Source organism: Peromyscus eremicus, chromosome 23 (assembly GCF_949786415.1).
Source record: "Peromyscus eremicus chromosome 23, PerEre_H2_v1, whole genome shotgun sequence".
NCBI lineage: Eukaryota > Metazoa > Chordata > Mammalia > Rodentia > Cricetidae > Peromyscus > Peromyscus eremicus.
Window position 1 is genome coordinate 28,640,678 of NC_081438.1, and position 21,597 is coordinate 28,662,274.

At 46.0% G+C, this 21,597-nt stretch overlaps 2 protein-coding genes across 3 annotated transcripts in view; both read left to right on the forward strand.

The window, feature by feature from the left end:
* The window catches only part of Radil (Rap associating with DIL domain), a 68,768-nt gene that overhangs the window by 18,175 nt on the left and 28,996 nt on the right, over window positions 1-21,597 (forward strand). The window lies entirely within an intron of this gene.
* On the forward strand, window positions 1,780-6,067 carry Papolb (poly(A) polymerase beta). Its single transcript, XM_059249410.1, is given in 2 exon segments — window positions 1,780-3,863; window positions 3,865-6,067. Coding segments are annotated over 2 exon segments (1,920 nt in total). The 5' UTR covers window positions 1,780-1,991; the 3' UTR covers window positions 3,913-6,067.

Genomic DNA, 21,597 nt, shown 5'->3' on the forward strand with positions numbered 1-21,597 from the left:
GGTTTCTCCATGTAGCTTTGGTGCCTGTCCTGGATCTTGCTCTGCCAGGTTGGCCTCGAACTCACAGAGACCCGCCTGGCTCTGCCTCCCGAGTGCTGGGATTAAAGACATGTGCCACCACTGCCCGGCAAAGCACAGGATCTTAAATGATTGTGAAACTGTAATTTCTCTGGGAGACATTTGTCAGTTTGGACAACTAAGAAACTTAAGCTTGGGGCTGGAGCAATGGCTCAGTGGTTAAAAGCACATGGTATTCTTCTAGAGGATCAAAGTTTGAGTCTGAGCACCCATGTCAGCTGCCTGTAGTAACAGCTGCTGAGGATTCTCAGGAGCATTACTAGCTATACGATTCTAAAGCTTGCTCACCATATTTGAAGAAGTAGTAGAAAGAAAACATGAAAACACAGTATCACCTCCAAAAACAGAGATAGATTTTTAAAAGAACAAGATAATTGTGCTGATTAGATTTAACTGTCAACTTGACATAACCTAGAATCAACTAGAAAGTAAGTCCCATTCTTTAAAAAAAAATGTGCTTTTATCAGTTTCCATTATGTGAATGCATGTGTGTGCAGGTGCCCAGAGGCCAGAGGTACTGAGTCATAGGTGGTTTTGAGCTGGGAACCAGTCTGATACCCTGGAAAAGCCACACAGCAGTGGCACCTCCTCTCCTTCTGAGCCATGTCTCCAGCCTTGGAAAGAGAGTCTTAATGAGGAATTATCTAGATCTGGTTGGCTTGTGGGTATGTTTGTAGGGGATTGTTCATTGATACAGGAAGATTCAGCCCATTGTGGGCATCACTGTCCCTAAGCAAGGGGTCCTGAACTGTATAAACAGGAGAAAGATGGATGACAGTAGGCAAGCATGGGTCCGTTTATTCTCACTGCTCTTGGCTGTGAGTGCGATGTGGCTAGTGTTTCAAGGTTTCTCGCCTTCCCTGTAACTGACTGTAACCTGGAATTGTAAACCAAATAAACTCCTTTACCTCTTAGTTCTTTTTTGTCAGTAATAGGAGTGAAACTGGAGCAATAATGCTTCGAGTAACAAAAAGGTAAGTATTTTAAAGAAGACTTCAGCTAGGGCTCTGCTTAGCGGTAGAGTGCAAGGCCGTAGGTTTCATCCCCAGCACCCCAAAAAGAAATAAACAGGGCTTTACTAAAGTAGTGCTTACACTGAAGACTGCATGCAACTGGAGTGAGACTCAGGCATCACCCAGGAACAAGCAAGCACAGATCCGGGGGACAGGGAGAATGAGGAGGTTTATCGTCTATCTAAATGAAGAGAATGTTGGGAAGAGCATATTCCAAGCACAGGCATGGGAATCTTCTAGAGGCCATGAAATGAAAAGGACTTCTACTCTGATGCAGAAATCCCAGCTCGCCCTTGTAAGAGCAGCAGGTTTATCTTGCATACACAGCAGTTTCCAAACCGCGGGACACTGAGGATAAGAGATTTGAGTGTGGCTGGTAGAAGAAGGGCCATAGTTTGTTGCTTGATAGGAACTTCTCAGCAGGAGCCTAGGAAACCAGAAACTGGCGCAACAGTGACACCAGGGCCTGGTGAGAGCGCCACTGCCACTCTGGGTCTAGCTGGAGCATCCTCTGGAACCTGCTTGAGGATACAGGATCATGCATTCTACCTAAAAAGGGCCTTCTCACTACCGGGCGGGACTGGGCCAGCACGGCTCTTCCGGAAGCCCTCCAGCGCGAGAATTCCCTCCAATCTCGTGAGAGCCGCAGCGGCAGCGGCCGGTGCGCAGGCGCGTGCGTGTGCCGTCGGTTCTGGAACGCGACCGCTGAGGATCCCGGCGCCATGTTGGCCCGGTAGGGTACCAGGGGAAGCGCTTGAGGCGGCGGGCTCGGAGCGGAGCGGGGGCCGACCGGGCCGGCCGGCAGGAGCCCGCCCCCTCGCGCCTTCGGATCATGAGCCGAGCAGAGGCCGCCGAGGTCGCGGTGGCGGGGCAGGTGCCCTGGCGGCGCGGGAGCTAGAGATGATGCCATTTGCGGTGACCACCCAAGGAGCACAACAGCCGGCTCCCGCCCCGAAGCAGTACGGCATATCGTCCCCCATCAGCCTGGCCGCCCCCAAGGACACAGACCTCGAACTCACCCAGAAGCTGATTGAGACCCTCCAGCCCTTCGGGGTGTTTGAAGAGGAAGAGGAACTGCAGCGCAGGATTTTAATTTTGCAGAAATTAAATAATCTGGTGAAGGAATGGATCCGAGAAATCAGTGAAAGCAGGAATCTTCCACAAGCTGTAATTGAGAATGTTGGGGGAAAAATTTTTACGTTTGGCTCTTATCGACTAGGAGTACACACGAAAGGTGCCGATATCGATGCGTTGTGCGTTGCACCAAGACACGTGGATCGAAATGACTTTTTCACCTCCTTTTATGACAAGTTGAAACTACAGGAGGAAGTAAAAGATTTGAGAGCTGTTGAAGAGGCCTTTGTGCCGGTTATCAAACTGTGTTTTGATGGGATAGAGATTGATATTTTGTTCGCAAGATTAGCATTGCAGACTATTCCGGAAGATCTGGACCTACGAGATGATAGTCTGCTTAAAAATTTAGATATTAGATGTATAAGAAGCCTTAATGGTTGCCGGGTAACTGATGAAATTTTACATCTGGTACCAAACATTGACAGCTTCAGGTTAACACTGAGAGCCATCAAATTATGGGCCAAATGCCACAATATCTATTCCAATATATTGGGTTTCCTTGGAGGTGTTTCCTGGGCTATGCTAGTAGCAAGAACTTGCCAGCTTTATCCAAATGCAATAGCATCCACTCTAGTACGTAAATTTTTCTTGGTATTTTCTGAGTGGGAATGGCCAAATCCAGTGTTGTTAAAAGAACCAGAAGAACGAAATCTTAACTTGCCTGTGTGGGACCCAAGAGTGAATCCCAGTGACAGGTACCATCTTATGCCTATAATTACACCGGCATACCCACAGCAGAACTCCACATATAATGTGTCTGTTTCCACTAGGATGGTCATGATTGAAGAGTTTAAGCAAGGGCTTGCTATCACACATGAAATTTTGCTGAATAAGGCAGAATGGTCCAAACTTTTTGAAGCTCCAAGCTTTTTTCAAAAATACAAGCATTATATTGTACTTCTGGCAAGTGCACCAACAGAGAAACAACATTTAGAGTGGGTGGGCTTGGTGGAATCAAAGATCCGAATCCTGGTAGGGAGCCTGGAAAAGAATGAATTCATTACTCTGGCACATGTGAATCCCCAGTCATTTCCGGCACCAAAAGAAAATGTTGACAAGGAAGAGTTTCGTACCATGTGGGTGATTGGGTTAGTGTTGAAGAAGCCAGAAAATTCTGAAATTCTCAGTATTGATCTCACCTATGATATTCAGTCTTTCACAGATACAGTTTACAGACAAGCAATAAATAGCAAGATGTTTGAGATGGATATGAAAATTGCTGCAATGCATTTAAGAAGAAAGGAACTTCATCAGCTACTTCCAAATCATGTTCTTCAGAAAAAGGAAACACATTTAACAGAAGGTGTAAGATTGACAGCTGTGAATGACAGCAGCCTTCTCTTGTCTGTGGACAGTAAAAACAGAATGTCTGCACCTTCACCTACTGGCACTATGAAGACAGGCCCACTGACTGTAAACCCTCAGGGCAGAAACAGTCCTGTTCTGGCTGTTATGACAGCATCAGTGACCAACATACAGTTTCCTGAAGTTTCCTTGCAGCATGTGAGTCCCATAGAAAGCTCAGGGATTGCCCTGAGTGAAAGCATTCCTCAAATTCCCTCACAACCTACCATTTCTCCACCACCTAAGCCTACAATGACCAGAGTGGTTTCTTCAACACATCTGGTAAGCCATCCATCTAGACCTTCAGGAAATACAGCAACGAACATACCCAATCCTATACTAGGAGTCTAGAAGACATTCTCACCTGATAAAGAAGAAAGGAACAAGAAATCCAACAGAAGGGAAGAAACCAGATAGACAAGTGCAGCTCAGCCACTACTCACACAGCAGCTTCTCTGTTGGCCTCTCAGGAAACACCTGGGAACAGATAAGCCCGCTCTCCCTGTTTTTCCTAGAGATCCTATTCCTTTTTATTGAGAGTTCAATAAAACAGATTGAATGGATAGAAACCACCTCAAAGGCCCTCACACAAATTCTTGCAAATTCATCCTGTTGCTTTCAGATGTTAAAGGAACTAGTCCAGATATGACTCAGAATAGATTCATACTCGATTGGTAACTTTCTTTACTGGCCTAATCTTGAAGTCCAGATTAGCATTCAAAACCAGAAGTACTTTTACTCATGCCTCTAATTATTAACATGTCACTACCAGTTATTATTTCAAAGGACTACTATTCGAAAAGAGAAAAATTCCTTCCAGCTGTATTCATTTCTACCCATGACAGATATTAGTATTGGATTTATGTTTGATCCATTGTTGGGAAACTAGCAATATAAACTATCAGAACCCCTCATTTTAGTGATGCACTTTATGGGATTTTTAATTTTTCCATTAGGATTAGAGCTAATTTTTGACTTTCCACTTGGGCGAATTTTCATGGTTTTTTTTTTTTCTCCCTGAAAAGGTTTCTTTACTAATCTTAAAGTTGCATGCTATTTTTGTATTACTATATCTCAGTTCTCAGGGGGTGGCTGCACCTTTTAAAATGGAATGTCAACTCCTAGGGCATTTATTTGACATCAAAACCATAATTACTAAGTATTTGGTTTCTGTGGGACAAGATCAAGAAATGGTATATGGGTTTTATCTGAAGAGTTGTTTGGGAGAATGTATAATCAGCGACTAGGTATTTTCTCAGACTCCACATTCTTTTGTCCTTAATTATCTGACCTCAAACAAAAAACCATTTGCCTTCATCCTCTTCTCTGCATCAAGCATGCACACATGCTGTTTCTTAAAAACCATAGTGTTAATGTCCAAACCATGATGTGAATCCAAAAGTTCTGTGGCCATGTGGCAAAAACACCAGATCTGACTCCATGGCTAATTTCTCAGGAAAACTTGGGTCAGTGTTGTGTCTGCGAAACATATTGCTGATCTTGGTTTCTTGATAAACACAGATGTGATATTTTCTGTGTCACAGAATATCTGCTTTGGAAGAAAACTAGTTTCCAACTTTAAATATGTAGTCAAAAAGGCATTTTTACTCCCAAAACTTTAAGCCATGTTTTATTTTTTTAATGCAGTACCAGAATTTATCAGATTTTGTGTGTACAGTCAAACAAAATAATTTCCACAAAGCACTTGACATCTAGTCAGCTTTCTACTCTTTTATTAAATATTAGGGATACGTTAAGTGAAAAAGCTGCTTTTCAATAAAGCAGCAGAATCCCCATCTGTAAGAACCATGAGGGCCAACGGCTGTTGTTGAATGATAGCTTAGTCTTCCTTAATCTAGACACAGCGAACAGTAGGTTCTCCAGGCAGCCCGGTCTGTCCCTTCCCATCCCTCTAAGACTCTGTTCTTCTCTGTTCTGCCCATTTTCTCCCATGTCAAACCAAAATTGTTTACCCTCCTTTGTCCCTCTAGATAAATTTTCAGTGTTGGAATACAGTCTTTTTCCTTTTAAGCTATGCAGTAACTAACTGAAATGTTCGGATACCTGGAATACCGGATCTCTGTCCCACCTTCACCCTGTGCAAGTTCACTTTGCCCTTGCACCAGCACGATAAGTCAGGTGAAAAGCACACGGCTTCTGCATTTCAAATAGCCACGGTGTCTGGTTGAAACTGCCAGGCACAAATTTAGTCTCATTTTGTTTACACATTGGAAAAGTTTGTTTATTAAATGTTTTGTGTAACTATATCTGTTTTTTTTAAACCAAGCTGGAAACTTGGGACTTCTGAAGTCTAGTTTTTATTACGTGAATACCAGACTATTTTTTCATGTGATGTGCGTAGTGTCTCCTGCCTAGAGTTTGCTGTTATGTGGTATCTGTACTCCTTGTATTTTCGAGCACTATTTTGAAAGCAGATAATGTATTTCTCTCCATTACAAACACAATAAAAATAAATGCCAAACAACCTGGAACTAAAACTGGCCAAATGTTTAAGTCTGATGTAAGAATTCAGATGTTCTTTTTTATATTTATTTTTTTATGGTCTGGGGATGGAACCCAAGGCCTTGTTGCACAAGGCAGATGCTCTACCATTGAGCTGCATCCCCGAGACCAGAACTTCTTCACTGTTCTGAAAGAGGTGGCGGGGCTAGTGGCTTTTCCAACTTTATGAATTAGAAAGCTCAGGATGTAGTCCCTGTGGAGGACACACAAAGGGTTCAAATGTCAACTCAGAAAAGAATTTAAAAAGGAAGATGGGAAGTGAGGCATGGTGGTGCCATAGCTGTAACCACAGCCTTGGGATGCTGAGGTGGAAGATGATTGGAGCTTGGGAGTTGGTGACCAGTCTCTGTTTAATGAGACCTGAAGGAATATGATGAGGGGTTGGGGTGGGGGCATAGACTGCATAAGTGGATATTTTTGTGGAGGAGGAGTCAGGGTACCATAAGTGGAGATTGACAGTATGGGATGGGCAGGCAGGAAGGGGAGGATGCAGAGGAAGGAACTGCAGCGAAGTGGAGATTGTCAGTATGGGGCGGGGGGGGGGGGGGCGCTGCTGAGATTGAAGACACATACTCCAAATGTGAGGACATGGAAATGCAAACATGAAATGCAAGGGAGACAAGAGGGCCCCAGATCAATGATGGGAGAGACCATGCTAGGAAAGTGGAGTGCTTTCTGACATACTTGTCCCAGATCACTTAGCTCCAACAGAAAATAGCAAAGCAAAAATGAACAGATTTCAAAATATACCCTGATCACACAACATTTAACATCAGTGTTTCATTAACACCAAGCTTGTGGGCCGCCTAGTGTCATGGTTGCTGAACTTTTCTAGGAAGGGCTGACTAGTGAATAGTTCCAGCTTTGGGAAGCCGTATGGTCTCTGTCACAACCACTTAACTGTGCCCTGTAGAGCCAGGAGACAGCTAATACAGCAGCAGATGGCTTGGGATGGATTTATCACATCCCTACCCCCAGCAGGTTGGCCACGATAATCCCACGGACATTTATCATAGACTCCTCTATTCAACAACTGGCAAATGCACACCGTTCTCAGGTAACTACTGGGATCAACCTATTTCTAAGTATTAACATAAAACTATAGTATTATAAGTTAGAAATCAGTAATTAGCCAGGGCTGGCAAGATGGCTCAGAAGGTGAAGGTACTTGCTGTAAAAGCCTGGTGACTCTAGTTCGATTCCTGGAACCCATTGTGAAAGCAGAGAACAGACTCCTGAAACTTGACCTGTATCTGTATTCTAACTGTGGCACATGTGTGCCCACATTCACACATACACCTCTCTCTCTTTCTCCATTCACCCCACAGATACACACAAATAAAAAAAAAATTAAAGCCAGATGTGGTGATGTATGCCTCTGATCCCAGCACTCAAAGTGGAGATAGGAGAATCCAGAGTTCAAGGCCAGCCTGGGCTACATAGTGAGACCACCTCAAGAAACAGCTACGATAAATAATAGCATGGGCATTTCACTGCAGGCCCACACACGGGGTTCCACTTTTATTTTTTTACTCTCAGATCTCTGCATCATGCTGTGGATACCGATAAGCTTCATCTTGGTGATCAGTGCATTTCATTGAGGACTCTACACCCCCTCAGTTACCAGCAGTGTGCTATGTAAAAACAGTACTTCCCTTTAAATGGCATGGTCTGGAAAGTCCAAGAGACTCTTGTCTGAGTAACCAGGAGACAAGTGCACTGTGGCTAGGTGATAACCCAAAGTTAGAAACAATGCACATTGCACATTGGGCGGGCTTTTTGGAGCCCAGTGCCTAGGATGTGACACCTTGTACAGCCTTGGTGCAGGGGGGAGGGGCTTGGACCTGCTTCAGCTGAGTTGTGCCAGGCTCTGCTGACTCGCCATGGGAGACCTTGATTTGGAAAATGTGAGGATGGGCGTGGGTTGTGGGGGGAGGCTGGGGTGTGGGAAGAGGGAAGAGGGGGATCTGTGGTTGGTATGTAAAGTGAATAGAAATTTTCTTAATAAAAAATGAAAAAAAAAAAGAAACAGTGCACATAACCATCAGCTGGGGGAGGACTAGGGAGTACCACCTTCTCCAAGTAAGAATCCTAAATCTGTGATATCAAACAAGCTTCATGCACCCCTGAAGATGAAGATGGATAGTCATGCTGAGGAAGAAAGGAAATCCTCTCCAAATACGTAAAGTGTGATGTGATTTATGGAAGGTTTAAATACAATGTAAAGCACTATAACTCAGTTATAACTGTAATGTGACTGGTGCCTTGGTTCTTCCCTGGAATCCCAGCACTCAAGAAGCTGAAGCAAAAGATTCCAAGCTCAAAGCTAGCTTGGTCTATGTAGCAAGCTGCAGGCAAGGCTGGACACCTTAGCCAGACCCTGTCTCAAAACAGACCAAAGTCAAAAGCCATTGTATTCATTTCTTTCCATTTGCTGGGATAAAATACCTTACCAAAACAATCCAAGGGAGAAAAGGTTTATTCTGGCTTCAAAAGGAAGGCATGGTGGTAGGAGCAGGAGGCAGGCAAACACACTACAAATGGAAACTGCTACTCGGCTCCCTTTCTACATGTGTACAGTCCAAGATCTCAGCTAGGGAATGGTGCCTACCCACAGAGGGCAAGTCTTCCCACTTCAGTTTACACAAAATAATCCTCCATCATGTCCAGGGGCCCATCTCCCAGGTGATTCTGGATTCTATTACGTTGACAACAGTGACCATCACAGGGATTAGTTAAATTAAAAATGGCAGTAAGACTTGAGCTGTTTACCTTTGGTGAGGAGAGGTGGGAGAGCAGCAGACTGCAGTGGCCATGTTTATGTTGGGTGGTAGGTGCAACAGTGTTCTTTTTTTAAATCTCAGGAAGTTGTGAACATCCCTTTGTGTGTGAAATGTTTTATGGTTAGAAATGTAATACTTTGGAGATCAGCTAAGAGTTGCTGTTGGCCTGGGATCACTGGGGTTGATACAGGTCTAGTTCTTTTCACAAACTGAATGCTACATTCAGGTCTGGTAGGGTGGCTCCCCTGATCCCCAGAGCCCTAGCTATTTCCACCTGCTGCCCCACTTCACTAGTTCACACCCTTCCTCTTCAGGGTTGTTGAGGGCAGGGTGATTTGAGGGGGGAAGGCCAAATATTTTCTCTATGTATTAGCTACTTTCGCGTTGACATGATCAGAAACCAAGAAGTAATTTAAGGGGCTGGAGAGGTGGCTCGTGGGTTAAGAATGCCTCCTTTCAGAGGACCTGGGTTCTATTCCTAGCACCCACACAGCTGATTCACAACCACTTGTAACTCCAGATCAAGGGAATCCAATGCTTTCTTCTAGCCTCCTAGGGTACCTACACAAGTGTTCACAGATAGACACATATATAAATCACAACAAAAAATCTTTTAAACGTTTTTAAAAACAAGTAACTTGAGGGAGGATTTCTTCTTGCTTAGGGTTCAGGGGATACAAGTCTGTCATAGCTAGTATTGCATGGTGGCAGAGTGACTCACAGCTTGTGTGGCAAGTGCCTCTACCCACTGAGCCATCTCACTGGCCCACTTGATCCACTCTTATACAGCCCAGAACCCCCAAGTGGGCACCTCAATGAATGCAGTCAAGAGCCACCCCCATACCACCACCACAGCCATGGTCAGAGAGGATTCTGGATTGTGTCAAGTTGACAAAACTAACAGACATAGCAACTTAAGAAAGAGTTTATTTGGGCTCAGAAATTGCAGGGACAGTCGTCATGGCAGGGAAGGCATGACAGTGAGAGAGGACCTAATTGTGGCAGTAAGAACATGAGGCAGCTGATCACCTTGTATTCAGTTAGGAAGCAGAGAGATGATGCTGGTGCTTGGCTTGCTCTATCTTCCTCTCTCTCTCTCTCTCTCTCTCTCTCTCTCTCTCTCTCTCTCTCTCTCTTTCTCTCTCTCCAGGCCTGGAGTAGTGTTGCCCTTATTCGAGGTAGGCCCTTCTCTCCTCAGTTAAACATCTCAGGAACCTCCCTCACAGACTCAGAAGTGTGTCTCCTAGGTGGCTCCAAATCCGGTTGGCCACAAAGCTTAACCATCACTGTCTCCACTCTGGTGTCCTCCTTCCATGGAGCATATCTCAGCAAGAGCATCTTCATCCTTCATCAACTGAAACTTACACGTGGCCAGCCTGTCTGCAGTAGACACAGAAAAATGGTGTCCCCAGTGGCACAGGGGTTATGTTGTTAGGGAGAGGAAGGAAAGAATGCTGACATCTTCTTTGTGTCACAGCACACAAAAGTTTGAAGTCCAAGAGCACTCTTAAATATACCTTTCCAAAGGGCCTAGCATCTTCAGGCCTGTAGGCCATATCAATTCCCCCTTATTCTCTGAGGATTCAGCTTTCTATTTTTGAAAGGCTCATGTAGGGGCTGGGGAGGGGGATCAGTGTATAAAGTGCTTGCTGTGCAGACCCCCAGCACCCATGTAAAAGCCATGTATTAGCAACATGTGTCTAGAACCCCAGCATTCAGGAGGATCCTTGGGCTCACTGGCTAGCAGTCTAGCTGGATTAGTGAGCTCTGGGTTTAGTGAGAAACCATGTTTCAAAAGATAAAGAGAGCAACTGTGGAAGATACTGATACTGACCTCTGGCCTTCACATACACACATGCACACATGAGTATACACACACAGGTTCATTGTGTTTGCTTGTGGTAATTATCACTTAGATAATCTCTGAGTGAACCTAGTGTGAACTGATGAGCATTTATTACTCTGTATGTGACATAGCATATGTGGAGGTTAGAGAACAACTCTAGCCAACTCTCTCCTTCCACTCTTTGGGCTCAGAGGATTAACCTCACATCGTCAGGCTTGGTAGCAGGTTCCCTTACCTGCAGACCCATCTCACCAGCCCATCCAGTGTATTTATAACCAAAGAAATCTCTTTTGCCATATGACTGACCAGAATCCTGGAATGACATTATCTTCACAGGTCTCATTCAAATTCAGGGGTGGGGTCATTGGGTGACCATAATCCAACCCTGGACCCCAGTGATCCAGACCTGTGTTTCACATGCACGTGCATTCACCTTACCTCAGAGGTCATCCAGAGTCATCAGTTTATGCCCCAAATCTAGTCATCTTAATAAATTAAATGAGGTATGGATGAGGACTGGGTAAAATCCATAAAGTACAATTCTTTGTTTTTTGAGACAGAGTCTCTATAGCCCTGGATGCCCTGGATCTTACTGTGTAGACTAGGCTGGCCTTGAACTCACACAGATCCTCCTGTCTCTGCCTCCTGAGTGCTGGGATTAAAAGTGTGCCTCCATGTTCGTCCCTTAAAGTGCAATTCTTAGGGAGCAATTATTTTAAAGATTTTTATGTGCGTGCATGTGTGTATGCATTTGTGTGTGTCTGTGTACATGAGTGCAGTTGCCTGAGGGGGCCAGAAGAGGGCATCAGATTCCCTGGAGTTACTAGTGATGACTGTGGAACCTGGGTCCTTTGGAAGAGCAGCAAATTCTCCAGTCCTTTTGGCACTGTTTTTACCCCTCTGTGGACCTTTGAAACCCAAACTGCCTGCCCAACACCCCCGGCCTGCAGTGGCAAATGACAGGCACAGGTGACAGTGTCAGCAAGGGGCAGCTGAGAGGTAGAACAGGGTCACTGGTCCCAAGTGATTTTCAAATCCAGCTAGACAAACTCCAAACTCCAGCCATGGTTCTTGGGTGAAGTTTCCAGGCCTGGGGATAACCTCTTGACCCTGCCTCCCACCTCCCCACCCACCGCACTCCTAATGCCACCTGTTGGGTCCTCTGGTCTGTTCTGGGACACCCATCCTTTTTGGTGACAGATAACGTGTTTGTCAGCCAGTGTCCCCTCAGGTTCTGTTCATTGCATACCTTCGGTCCTGGTCAGTCCTGGCCATCTCCACCCATAGAATCTTGTCAAGAGCCTGTGGGCTGCAAGGGATTTCCTGGGAATTCACTGCACTGCACTAAAGCCACGCCCACAGACATTTCTGAGTTCATTCCTTCTGTTTTTAGCCTCTGCAATCAAACAGTGCTCTTAAGTTTTCTTGAGGTCTTCTGGCCTGAGAAAATCCGTGGGAAATCCCTTCATCCCTTGCAAGAGTCTCCTGTGAGGTTGAGTACCCTGCAGTGTGAGGACTTTATTTATTTTTAAGATTTATTTATTCTTATTTTATATGAATAGATGTTTTGCCTGCATGTATGTGCACTACAGGAGTGCCTGGTGCCCACTGAGGTCAGAGGAAGGTGTCGGATCCCCTAGAGCTGGAGTTACAGACGCTTGGGAGCCACCTGCTGTGGGTGCTGAGAACTGAATCCAGGTTCTCTCCAAGGGCAGCTAGGGCTCTTAACTGTGGAGCTGTGTCTCCAGCCCAGGCTGGAGAGTGGTGAAACGGTTTCTTGTTTCTTCCTGTTGGATGGAGATGGAACCCAGGGCCTTGTGCCTGCTCCAGCACCAAGCTGCACCCCCAGCAATGCAGTTGGCCTTTTCTCTTTATCCAGTTTTAGTACAGGCATTTCCACACCCTCACTGGGCTTTTCCTCTAGGCTACATCTGGGGCAGTCATTTTCTTATTTTGTCTTCTGGGTGAGGTGTTCTAGCACTTTCCAAGTCACCCTGTCCTGGCTGTTTTCTTAATTCCCAGACTGTCAATTTCCTCTTTTTCTTTCTTTTCTTTTCTTTTGTTCATTCATTCGGTTTTTTCTTTTTTGAGACAGGATTTCTCTGTGTAACCATGGCTGTTCTAGAACTCATACTGTAGACCAGGCTGGCCTTGAACTCAGAGATTAGCCCACCTTTGCTTCCCGAGTGCTGGGATTAAAGGCATGCATCACCACCACCTGGCACCACTCTTTTCTCTCACTGTAAGCAGCAGGCAGAAACCAGATAACACCTGGCACACTCTGCCTAGAAAGTTCCTGGGCTGTACACTTGGATCACCACTAACAAATTCCACTTTCCACACATGGGCTCTCTTCCCTTTCCCCTTTCCTCCTTCTTCTTCTGTGCCTTCCTCCTCCCCTCCTCTCCGTTCCTCTTCTCTTTCCTCCCCTTCTCTTCTCGCCCCTTTCCTTTCTCTTGTCTTCCTCTTCTTCTTTCCTTTCCTCCCCTCCTCCCTCTTCCATTTCCTCCCCCTCCTTCCTCTTCCATTTTCTCCCTCCTTCTCCTCTTCCCTTCCTTTCCCCTTCTTTCATTCTCTCCACTTCTCATCCTTCCCTTTTCTTAGTTCCTTTCCTTCCTTCCCTTCTACCTCCTCTCCTCCCCTGCCCCTTCTCATTTCCTCCTCTGTATCCTTTTTCATCCTTTTTCTTCCTTTGGCTGCTGGGGATTAAACCTAGAGCCTCACACATTCTCTCTGCCACAAGCTGCACCCCAGCCCTCAGGACTCAGTTCAGTGAGCCCCAGCCTGGACGTGTGAGGGACCCCCTTCTTCCAGTTTCCAGTCCCACCCCCTCACCTCACACCCCCAGCCTTTGCTGGCAACCCCATTGGTCTCCATTTCCAAGGTCTGCTTGCTTCTCCCGTTCTCAGAGCTACCAGCAACATCTTCACTGTCCCATCTCCACTGACTGCCTGCCGGGCAGGCCAGGCCTTTCCTTTTCCATTCCTCAAGCTTCTCACGTCTGCCCGACTTTCAGCACCCCCACTACACGTGGGGTACTTGTTACAGCTGCACATGGTTTCTGCATACTAACTAACATGCCTGTAATTGTTCTTGATGGCAAAATTACAAGCTGGGGACTATATGCTCTTCTCTTGGTGGAGTCTGGGCACAGGGTCATCCCTGCTCCACCCAAGTCACGCAGGGCCAGGTCAAGTACAGGTGTTGATGAGGTCGGAGGCCTCTGTCCATCTCTAGTCATGGACTGAAAACTGTCTTTCTGCATCCTCTCTCTTTCCACCCCTCCCTCCCCTTCCGTATGGATCTCCCTGATTTCTCTCCTGTGACCAGCTGAAGATCCCTCAGATCAGAAGGAACACACGTGACGAGGACCAGACCCCTGGTCCACATTTTAAGATCTGTCGATAAGTGAGATAAATCAAGATTTATTAGCAAAGCCTCCTCTCCTGAGCTCCATGACTCACGAGTGACCTCAGCAGAGACATGGACTCTCTCAGGATGCACATGCCACATGTGGCTCTTTTTCGTTGTTATTGTTCAAAGCCAACTGGGTCTGCATAGTGAGTCCTAAACCAATCTGAGTTACAGAGTGAGGGAGTGAGAATAGAAAGAAATCTACTAAATCTAAACATGGGTTTACACATGGGTTTTACTCTGTGTTAGATAGTTCTGATCTTACACAAACCAGTGTGTAAAAGTCAAATAGATTTGGAGTCCAAGGGTGTGTGTGTGTGTGTGTGTGTGTGTGTGTGTGTGTGTGTGTGTGTGTTAATTACCTGGGATGAATCTCCCAGGACTTGCAGTTGCTCTGCCACTGAACACATGCTAGCCTTTAACTCACAGATGCTCAACTAGTGAGCCACGCCCACATCACCCTCACTGGGAGATTCTAGGCAGGGGCTCCACCACTGAGATCCTAGGCTTCTTCCCAATGCAGAGTCCTGGGTGCCATCCTCTGCATCCTAAGGCTGATGGAAGTGCCGAATTTCTTTGTTCCCCTGATCACTTGAGCTTTCTCCCAGTCTATAGGCACAGGTTCTGGGAAAGAGTGATCAGAATCTCTGCTTGTCTTCCCATATCCACACATGACTGCTGTGTTCAGATCTATCTCAGAAACACCAGGCGAGCTGTTGAATCACAACCACTGCTGAGCTCATGGTAAACATGGAATGCTTCCCAGTTTCAGAGGCGGGAGAGTGTACCTAGGAACCAAAGTAGATCCCGCCAGCGAGAACTCACGTTTTCTTTCAGTATGTTGAAAAGCGTATCCTGTCAGAACCCGTCATCTCCAGTCAGATGTGTAGAGTTAAAGGAATGCTTTCTCATTGCTTCTTAAGACCAAGTAAAAACAGAATCCCGGCTCCCTGCCAACCTCCCTTCTTCCCAGTCTGCTCTCCCCAGAGGCCATGACATTCAGCTGTGAGCTAGTTTGTGTGTGTGTGTGTGTGTGTGTGTGTGTGTGTGTGTGTGTGTGTGTGTTTGGGTAGTGCATGCTTGTGTGTACACGTGGAGGTCAGAGGACAACCTCCGGTGTTGTTCCTCAGGTGCCCTCTGCCTTTTTGTTGTTGTTGTTTTTTTTTTTTTTTTTTCTGGTGGGGGGCATTCGAGACAGGGTTTTTCTGTGTAGCTTTGTGCCTTTCTTGGAGCTCACTTGGTAACCCAGGCTGGCCTCGAACTCACAGAGATCCGCCTGGCTCTGCCTCCCGAGTGCTGGGATTAAAGGCGTGCGCCACCACCGCCCAGCTGTTGGTTTGTTTTGAGACAAGGTCTCACCCTGCCTGCACCTTAGCAGCTGTGCTGGCTGGCCAGTGAGCCTGGAGGATCGGCCTGTCTCAGCCTTCCCAGTGTAGGGATTTCATGCATGCGCTTTCTTGGCCAGCACTTTATATTTGAGTTCTGGAAATTGAACTCAGCTCCTGTTCTTGCAAGGCAAGCCCTTTGCAGCCTGAGCTGTGTCCTCAGCCCCAAGTATAGTCCTGCCACTTCTTGAGTTTGAACACTTCAGACGTTCTCTAATAACATGAGCCATTTGCACTACCTCATCCAGTTACTTTCTCCCTGTTCAGTGTGGTCACAGTTTGAATTCAGTTGAAAGTCAAGGTTTTAGGGGTGGGAGATGTAGCTCAGTCAGTAGAGTGGTTTACCCACCCTGGAGGAAGCCCCCAGTTAGATCCTCAGTACCACATCAACTGGATATGGTGGCAAATGCCCTATCCCAGCATTTGGGAGTGGCTGGAAGATCAGGGTTCAAGGCCTACCCATACACAGTAAGGTCAAAGCCATTATACTCGACATCTCAAAAAAGGGGTGGGGTGAGGCAGTAAGGTCTTGAGTTTCAGGTCAGCCTGGGCTGCATAGTGAGACCCTGTCTCAAAATAATAAGCACATTAGGGTGTTTGTTTATTTAATACTTTATTTACTGAAGCTTGGGATATTGCAAGTGTGGTGCTTTGAATGAAGAGGGTTCCCATAGGTTCATATATGTAAATGTTTGGTTCCCAATTGGTGTCTGTTGAGGAAGGATTAGGAGGTGTGGCCTTGTTGAGGAGGTGTGTCACTGGGATGGGCCATGCCAGGCCTCCTTGCTCTTTCTCTGCCTCCTGCCTGCACATCAGGATGTAAGCTCTCAGCTGCTGCTCCAGCACCATGCATCCTCTGACAGTGTAGGCAAACCCCCAGTTATGTGCTTCCTCGGTCATGGTTTCTCTCCACAGCAATAAAACAGTAATGAAGACGTCAACGTGGATTTTTCTCTTGTCCAAACTTTAGTTTTCTTTGTAATTGATGATGATTATTTTGGTCTCTCTGCATTTTCTCATCAATAAGAGCCTAATTAATTAATTAATTAATTAATTGAAACAGAGTCTTACTCTGTAGCCTGGCACAGGCTAGCCTCAAACTCATGACATTCCTCCTGTTTCAGCTTTCCAAGTGCTTGGATACAGGCATGAGTTACACCATGCCTGGCAAATTACTTGTCAGTAATTCAATATATCCTCCCTTCCCCGCCCCCTCTCCTTCCTCTCTTTCTCCAAGATGTTCAGATACATTGTTTTAGATTTATTTAATGTGAATGTGTGTATGCATATTGTACCATGTATTTGCAGGTTCCCAAAGAGGCCAGAGATGTCGGAAGGAGCTAGAATTTTACATGACTGTAAACCACCTGATGTGGAACTTAACCCAGGTCCTCTACAAGAACAAGTGCTTTTAACCACTGGGCCATCTCTGCAGCTCCTCATGCTGTGTGTGTGCGTGTGGTTTCTGGCTGTCCTGCCACTGTACATAGAGCAGACCGGTCTTGAACTCACAGAGATCCTCTGTCGCTCCTACACTGAGTATTTCATCAGTTGCAGCTTCTTGCAGCCTGTGTTCCTTCTGTCTGTCAGGCTGGTTCTACCTTAGAAAAACGATATCTGCTGTGGTTTTTTTTTTTTTTTCCCCCAAGACAGGGTTTCTCTGTGTAGCTTTGCGCCTTTTCCTGGAACTCACATGGTATCCCAGGCTGGCCTCGAACTCACAGAGATCCGCCTGGCTCTGCCTCCCGAGTGCTGGGATTAAAGGCGTGTGCCACCACCGCCCGGCTGATATCTGCTGTGTTTTAAAAGCTTTTATGATGTGCTATCTGCCCAGCTCACAGGCTATCTTTTACACCCTTAAAATCACCTGGTTTTAGCACCTACTTAAATGGCATTTCAGCACCTTCACAGCCTTCTGCAATTGTCACACAGTCAGTAGCTGTTACTGGTCTGATGGCAGAATCCTTTTCTACCTGGAGGGAAACGGAATGGATGAGGAGAAGCTTTTAGAGTGTTGGCAGTGCCAAGCCTTGGAGACCCCAAGTGCAAGTGCAGACCCAGAGGCTCACAGCCGCAGCCTTGAGAGCTAGGCCTGTTCGATAGCTCTAAAACAGCGGTTCTCAACTTTCCTAACACGGCGACCCTTTGATACAGTTCTGTGTTGTGGTGACTCCCATACCATAGAATTAGTTTGTTGCTACTTCATAACTGTAACTTTGCTACTGTTATGAATCATAATGTAAATATTTTTTTGGAGATAGAGGTTTGTCAAGGGTTTTGACCCACAGGTTGAGAATCACTGCTCTGGGTGCTCAGGATAGAGCATCAGAAGTCCAGACACTTCCTTTACTTCCAGGAGTAGCACAGGCAGCAGAGGGCAACATCAGCTGGTCTCACAGATCCTGATCTGGCCTTGGGTGCTGGACACCTTTGACACCTAGAGTGTCAGAGACCCTTGTGCCTTTGTCTTCGTGTCTTCTAGGAACTCTATGGTTACCAAGGCCTGCTGTTTCTCATGCCTGGCTTATTTTTACCTGGATTTTGGGGATGGAGCTCAGGGATCAAACCCTGGTCTTCATGCTTGCGCAGCAGACCTATTGACTGATCTGTCTTCACAGCCCAGAAACCCATTTTTATGGACATTTCATACACATTGAATTATATAATATGTGATTTTTTTTTGCATCTGGCTTTTTTTACTCAGCTAACATATATAATATATATGTGTATGTGTATATATATGATGTATATGTGTATATATATAATTACATTTATTTATTTATTTATTTGTGTATGTATGTGCTACAGAGTACATGTGGAGGTCAGAGGACAACTTGCAGGAGTCTGTTCTCTCCTTCCACTAGTCTGGTCCTGGAGAACAAATTTAGGTCCTCAGGTTTGGCAGTAAAGGTCCCTACCCACTGGGTCAACTCAAGGGTCAACTCAAGGCTCATCCATGTATAAAAGACGCCGTATTTGATTTCTTTTCATTGTTCATAGCAGTTCATCATATGGATGGACACTACTTTTTTTGCCCATTCACTAGTTGGTGGCCATTTGGATTCCACCTTTTTCCTTTTCTCATGTGTGCTTTTGTGGTGTGTGTGTGTGTGTGTGTGTGTGTGTGTGTGTGTGTGTGTGTGTGTATGGAGGCCATAGGTTGATATTGGGAATTTTCCTGGATTGCACTCCACCTTTTTTTGGTTTTTTGAGACAGAGTTTATCTGTGTAAACAGCTCTGGATGTCCTGGAACTCACTCTATAGACCAGGCTGGCCTCAAACTCAAAGAGATCCACCTGCCTCTGCCTCCTGAGTGCTGGGATTAAAGGCATGCAGCCACCACCTGGCCACCTTATTCTTCTGAGGCAGGGTCTGTGGTCTGTCAGTCAAACCCAGAGCTCGTGGATTTGGCTAGTTTGGCTAGCTAGCTTGCTCTGGGAATCTGCTGTCTCCACCTCTGAGGCTGGAATTACGGTAGGCATCCATACCCACCTGACATTTATGTGGATGCTAGGGAATTGAACTCCAGCCCTCATGCTTATGTGGCAGGTGCTTTCCGTATTGAGCCATCTCCTCAGCTGGGAATGGACCTTCAGGCCCCACACATACACCAGACAAGAGCCACACTCCCAGTCCTGCTTCACTGTTTGACTGTTAGGGGTAATGCATCCACCATGAGTATTTACAAGCATCTGTGTACACCTGTGTTTATTCCTCTTGGGTATTTCATTTCACTAAGAGTGGACTTACTAACTGGGAGGTGGTAGCACACACCTTTAATCTCAGCACTTGGGAGGCAGAGGCAGGCGGATATCTGTGAGTTCCAGGCCAGCCTGGTCTACAGAGTGAGCTCCAGGACAGCCAGAGCTGTTACACAGAGAAATCCTGTCTTGAAAAACCAAAAAGGGGGAGGGGGAGGGAACAGAGTCTAGCTTCTCACCCTTTGTTACCTGGAACTGGCTCTTTTGGCCAGACTGATGTCAGACTCTGGACATCTGCCTTTCTCTGCCTCTTGAATGCAGGATTAAAGGCCTATGCCACTACACTATGCCTTTGTCTGCATTTTTATTTATTTGTTTGTTTGTTCTGAGACATGGCCTCACTATTTAGACTTGGCTGGCCTGGAGCTTGTGTAGGTCAGGCTGGCCTCAAATTCATAAAGATCCATCTGCCTCTGCTGCTAAAGTGCTGGGATTAAAGGTATGTGCCATCATGCCTGGGATATCTTTTATGTATTTTTTGACAATTTCATCCATGTATAAAATGAACCTCGGTCATATCTGCTCCCTAACTTCTGTCTCCCACTCCTCTTGGATACTTCCCTGACAAGTGCACCTCCCATATCACCTTCTGTCTCTGCCTGTTGTTGTTCACCCCACAGAGTTTGGGTACATGCTGCCTGCTGCGGCAGTGACTGATCTTGTTGCCTTGATCCTGTGTAGGTTTTGTGCAGGTAACTCTTTAAGAACAGCCGTGATGATTGTGAAGCGCTAGCTTGTTTTTAGATATGTATGTGTGTGTTCCCATGGCCAGAGGATAACCTGGGCTGGCCTTCCTCGGATACCAACCACATTTTTGTTTTTGAAATGGGGTCTCTCAGTGGCCTGGAACTTGCCAACTAAACTAGGCTGGCTGACTGGCCAGCAAGAGCCAGGGATCCTTCTGTCCTGCCTTCCCAGTGTGCACCACATGGCTGCCTGTTCTTGTTTCTTTTTTCCCCATGGGCTCTGGAGCTTGAATTCAGGTCCTGGTGCAAGGCAAGGGCTTTAGCCACAGAGCCATCCTCCAGCCCCGGGACTTTTTTTTTTATTGTAGCTTTCACTTCTGTTTCCATTTCTCAGCTGACGAGCGATGTCAACCAGTTTTCAGTCAACATCAGTTTTTCCCCCCTTAAAAAATAGGACCAGTGGGGGCTGGAGAGATGGTTCAGTGGTTCAGAATACCTGTCACTCTTGCAGGAGACCTGGGTTCAATTCCCAGCACCTCTAAAGTGGCTCTCAACCATCTGTAACTACAGTTTGAGGGATGCAACAACTTCTGACCTCCAGGCATACATGTGGTGCACAGACATTCATGCAGGCAAAACACTCATGGACACTAAATAAATAAATTTTTAATGAAAGAAAGAGGGAGGGGTGGGGGCTGGAGATGTGCTCAGCCATAAAGAGCATTTTATATATTCTAGAATAAGAGCTTTGCACCACTAAACCATCCGTCTAGCTCCTTGGTATACACTTTCTGATAGTTGTCACCTGAGGGTCAATCCAATCCTCCAACGCTGTTGTGATGGTTAGTTTGTCAGCTTGACACAACCTACAGTCACCAGGGGGGAAAGTCTCAATGACAGATTAGGTTGGCCTATAGGGGGTTGTTTTACTTACCTTAATTGATGTGAAGCCCAGCCCATTGTGGGTGGCACCATTCCCTAGGCAGTAAGTCCTGAGCTGTCTGTTAATGAGTAGAGGAATTGCCAGGTGGTGGTGGTGGTGCATGGCTTTAATCCCAGCACTTGGGAGGCAGAGGCAGGTGATCTCTTGAGTTTGAAGACAGCCTATGTTTCGGGATATTTGAACAGACTGTGTAAAGATGTATCTCTGTTTTACTTTGCAAAGATGTATCTCTGTTTTACTTCACCTGCCTAAGGCACCTGATTGGTTTAATAAAGAACTGAATGGCCAGTAGCTAGGCAGAGGTTAGGTGGGACTTCCAGGCAGAGAGAGGAACTCGGGATGAATCTAGATGTGCAGCGGAGACACCAGTGAGACACAGAAGGAGTTAGACATACAGAATTAATGAGAGGTAAAAAGCCACTTGGCAGAACGTAGATGAATAGAAACAGGTTAATTTAAGGTATAAGAACCAGTTAGGAACAAGCCTAAGCTGAAGGCCAGACTTCTATAATTAATAATAAGTTTCCATGTCATTATTTGGGGGCTGACAGTCCCAAAAGAAAGTCTGACAAGAAGACGGGTCTAAAGAGTGAGTTCCGGAACAGCCAGGCCTACATAGTGAGATCTTGTTTGGAAAAAAAAACAAAACAAATTTCTAGTGCATTCATTACCTAGAGAAAGGTTGA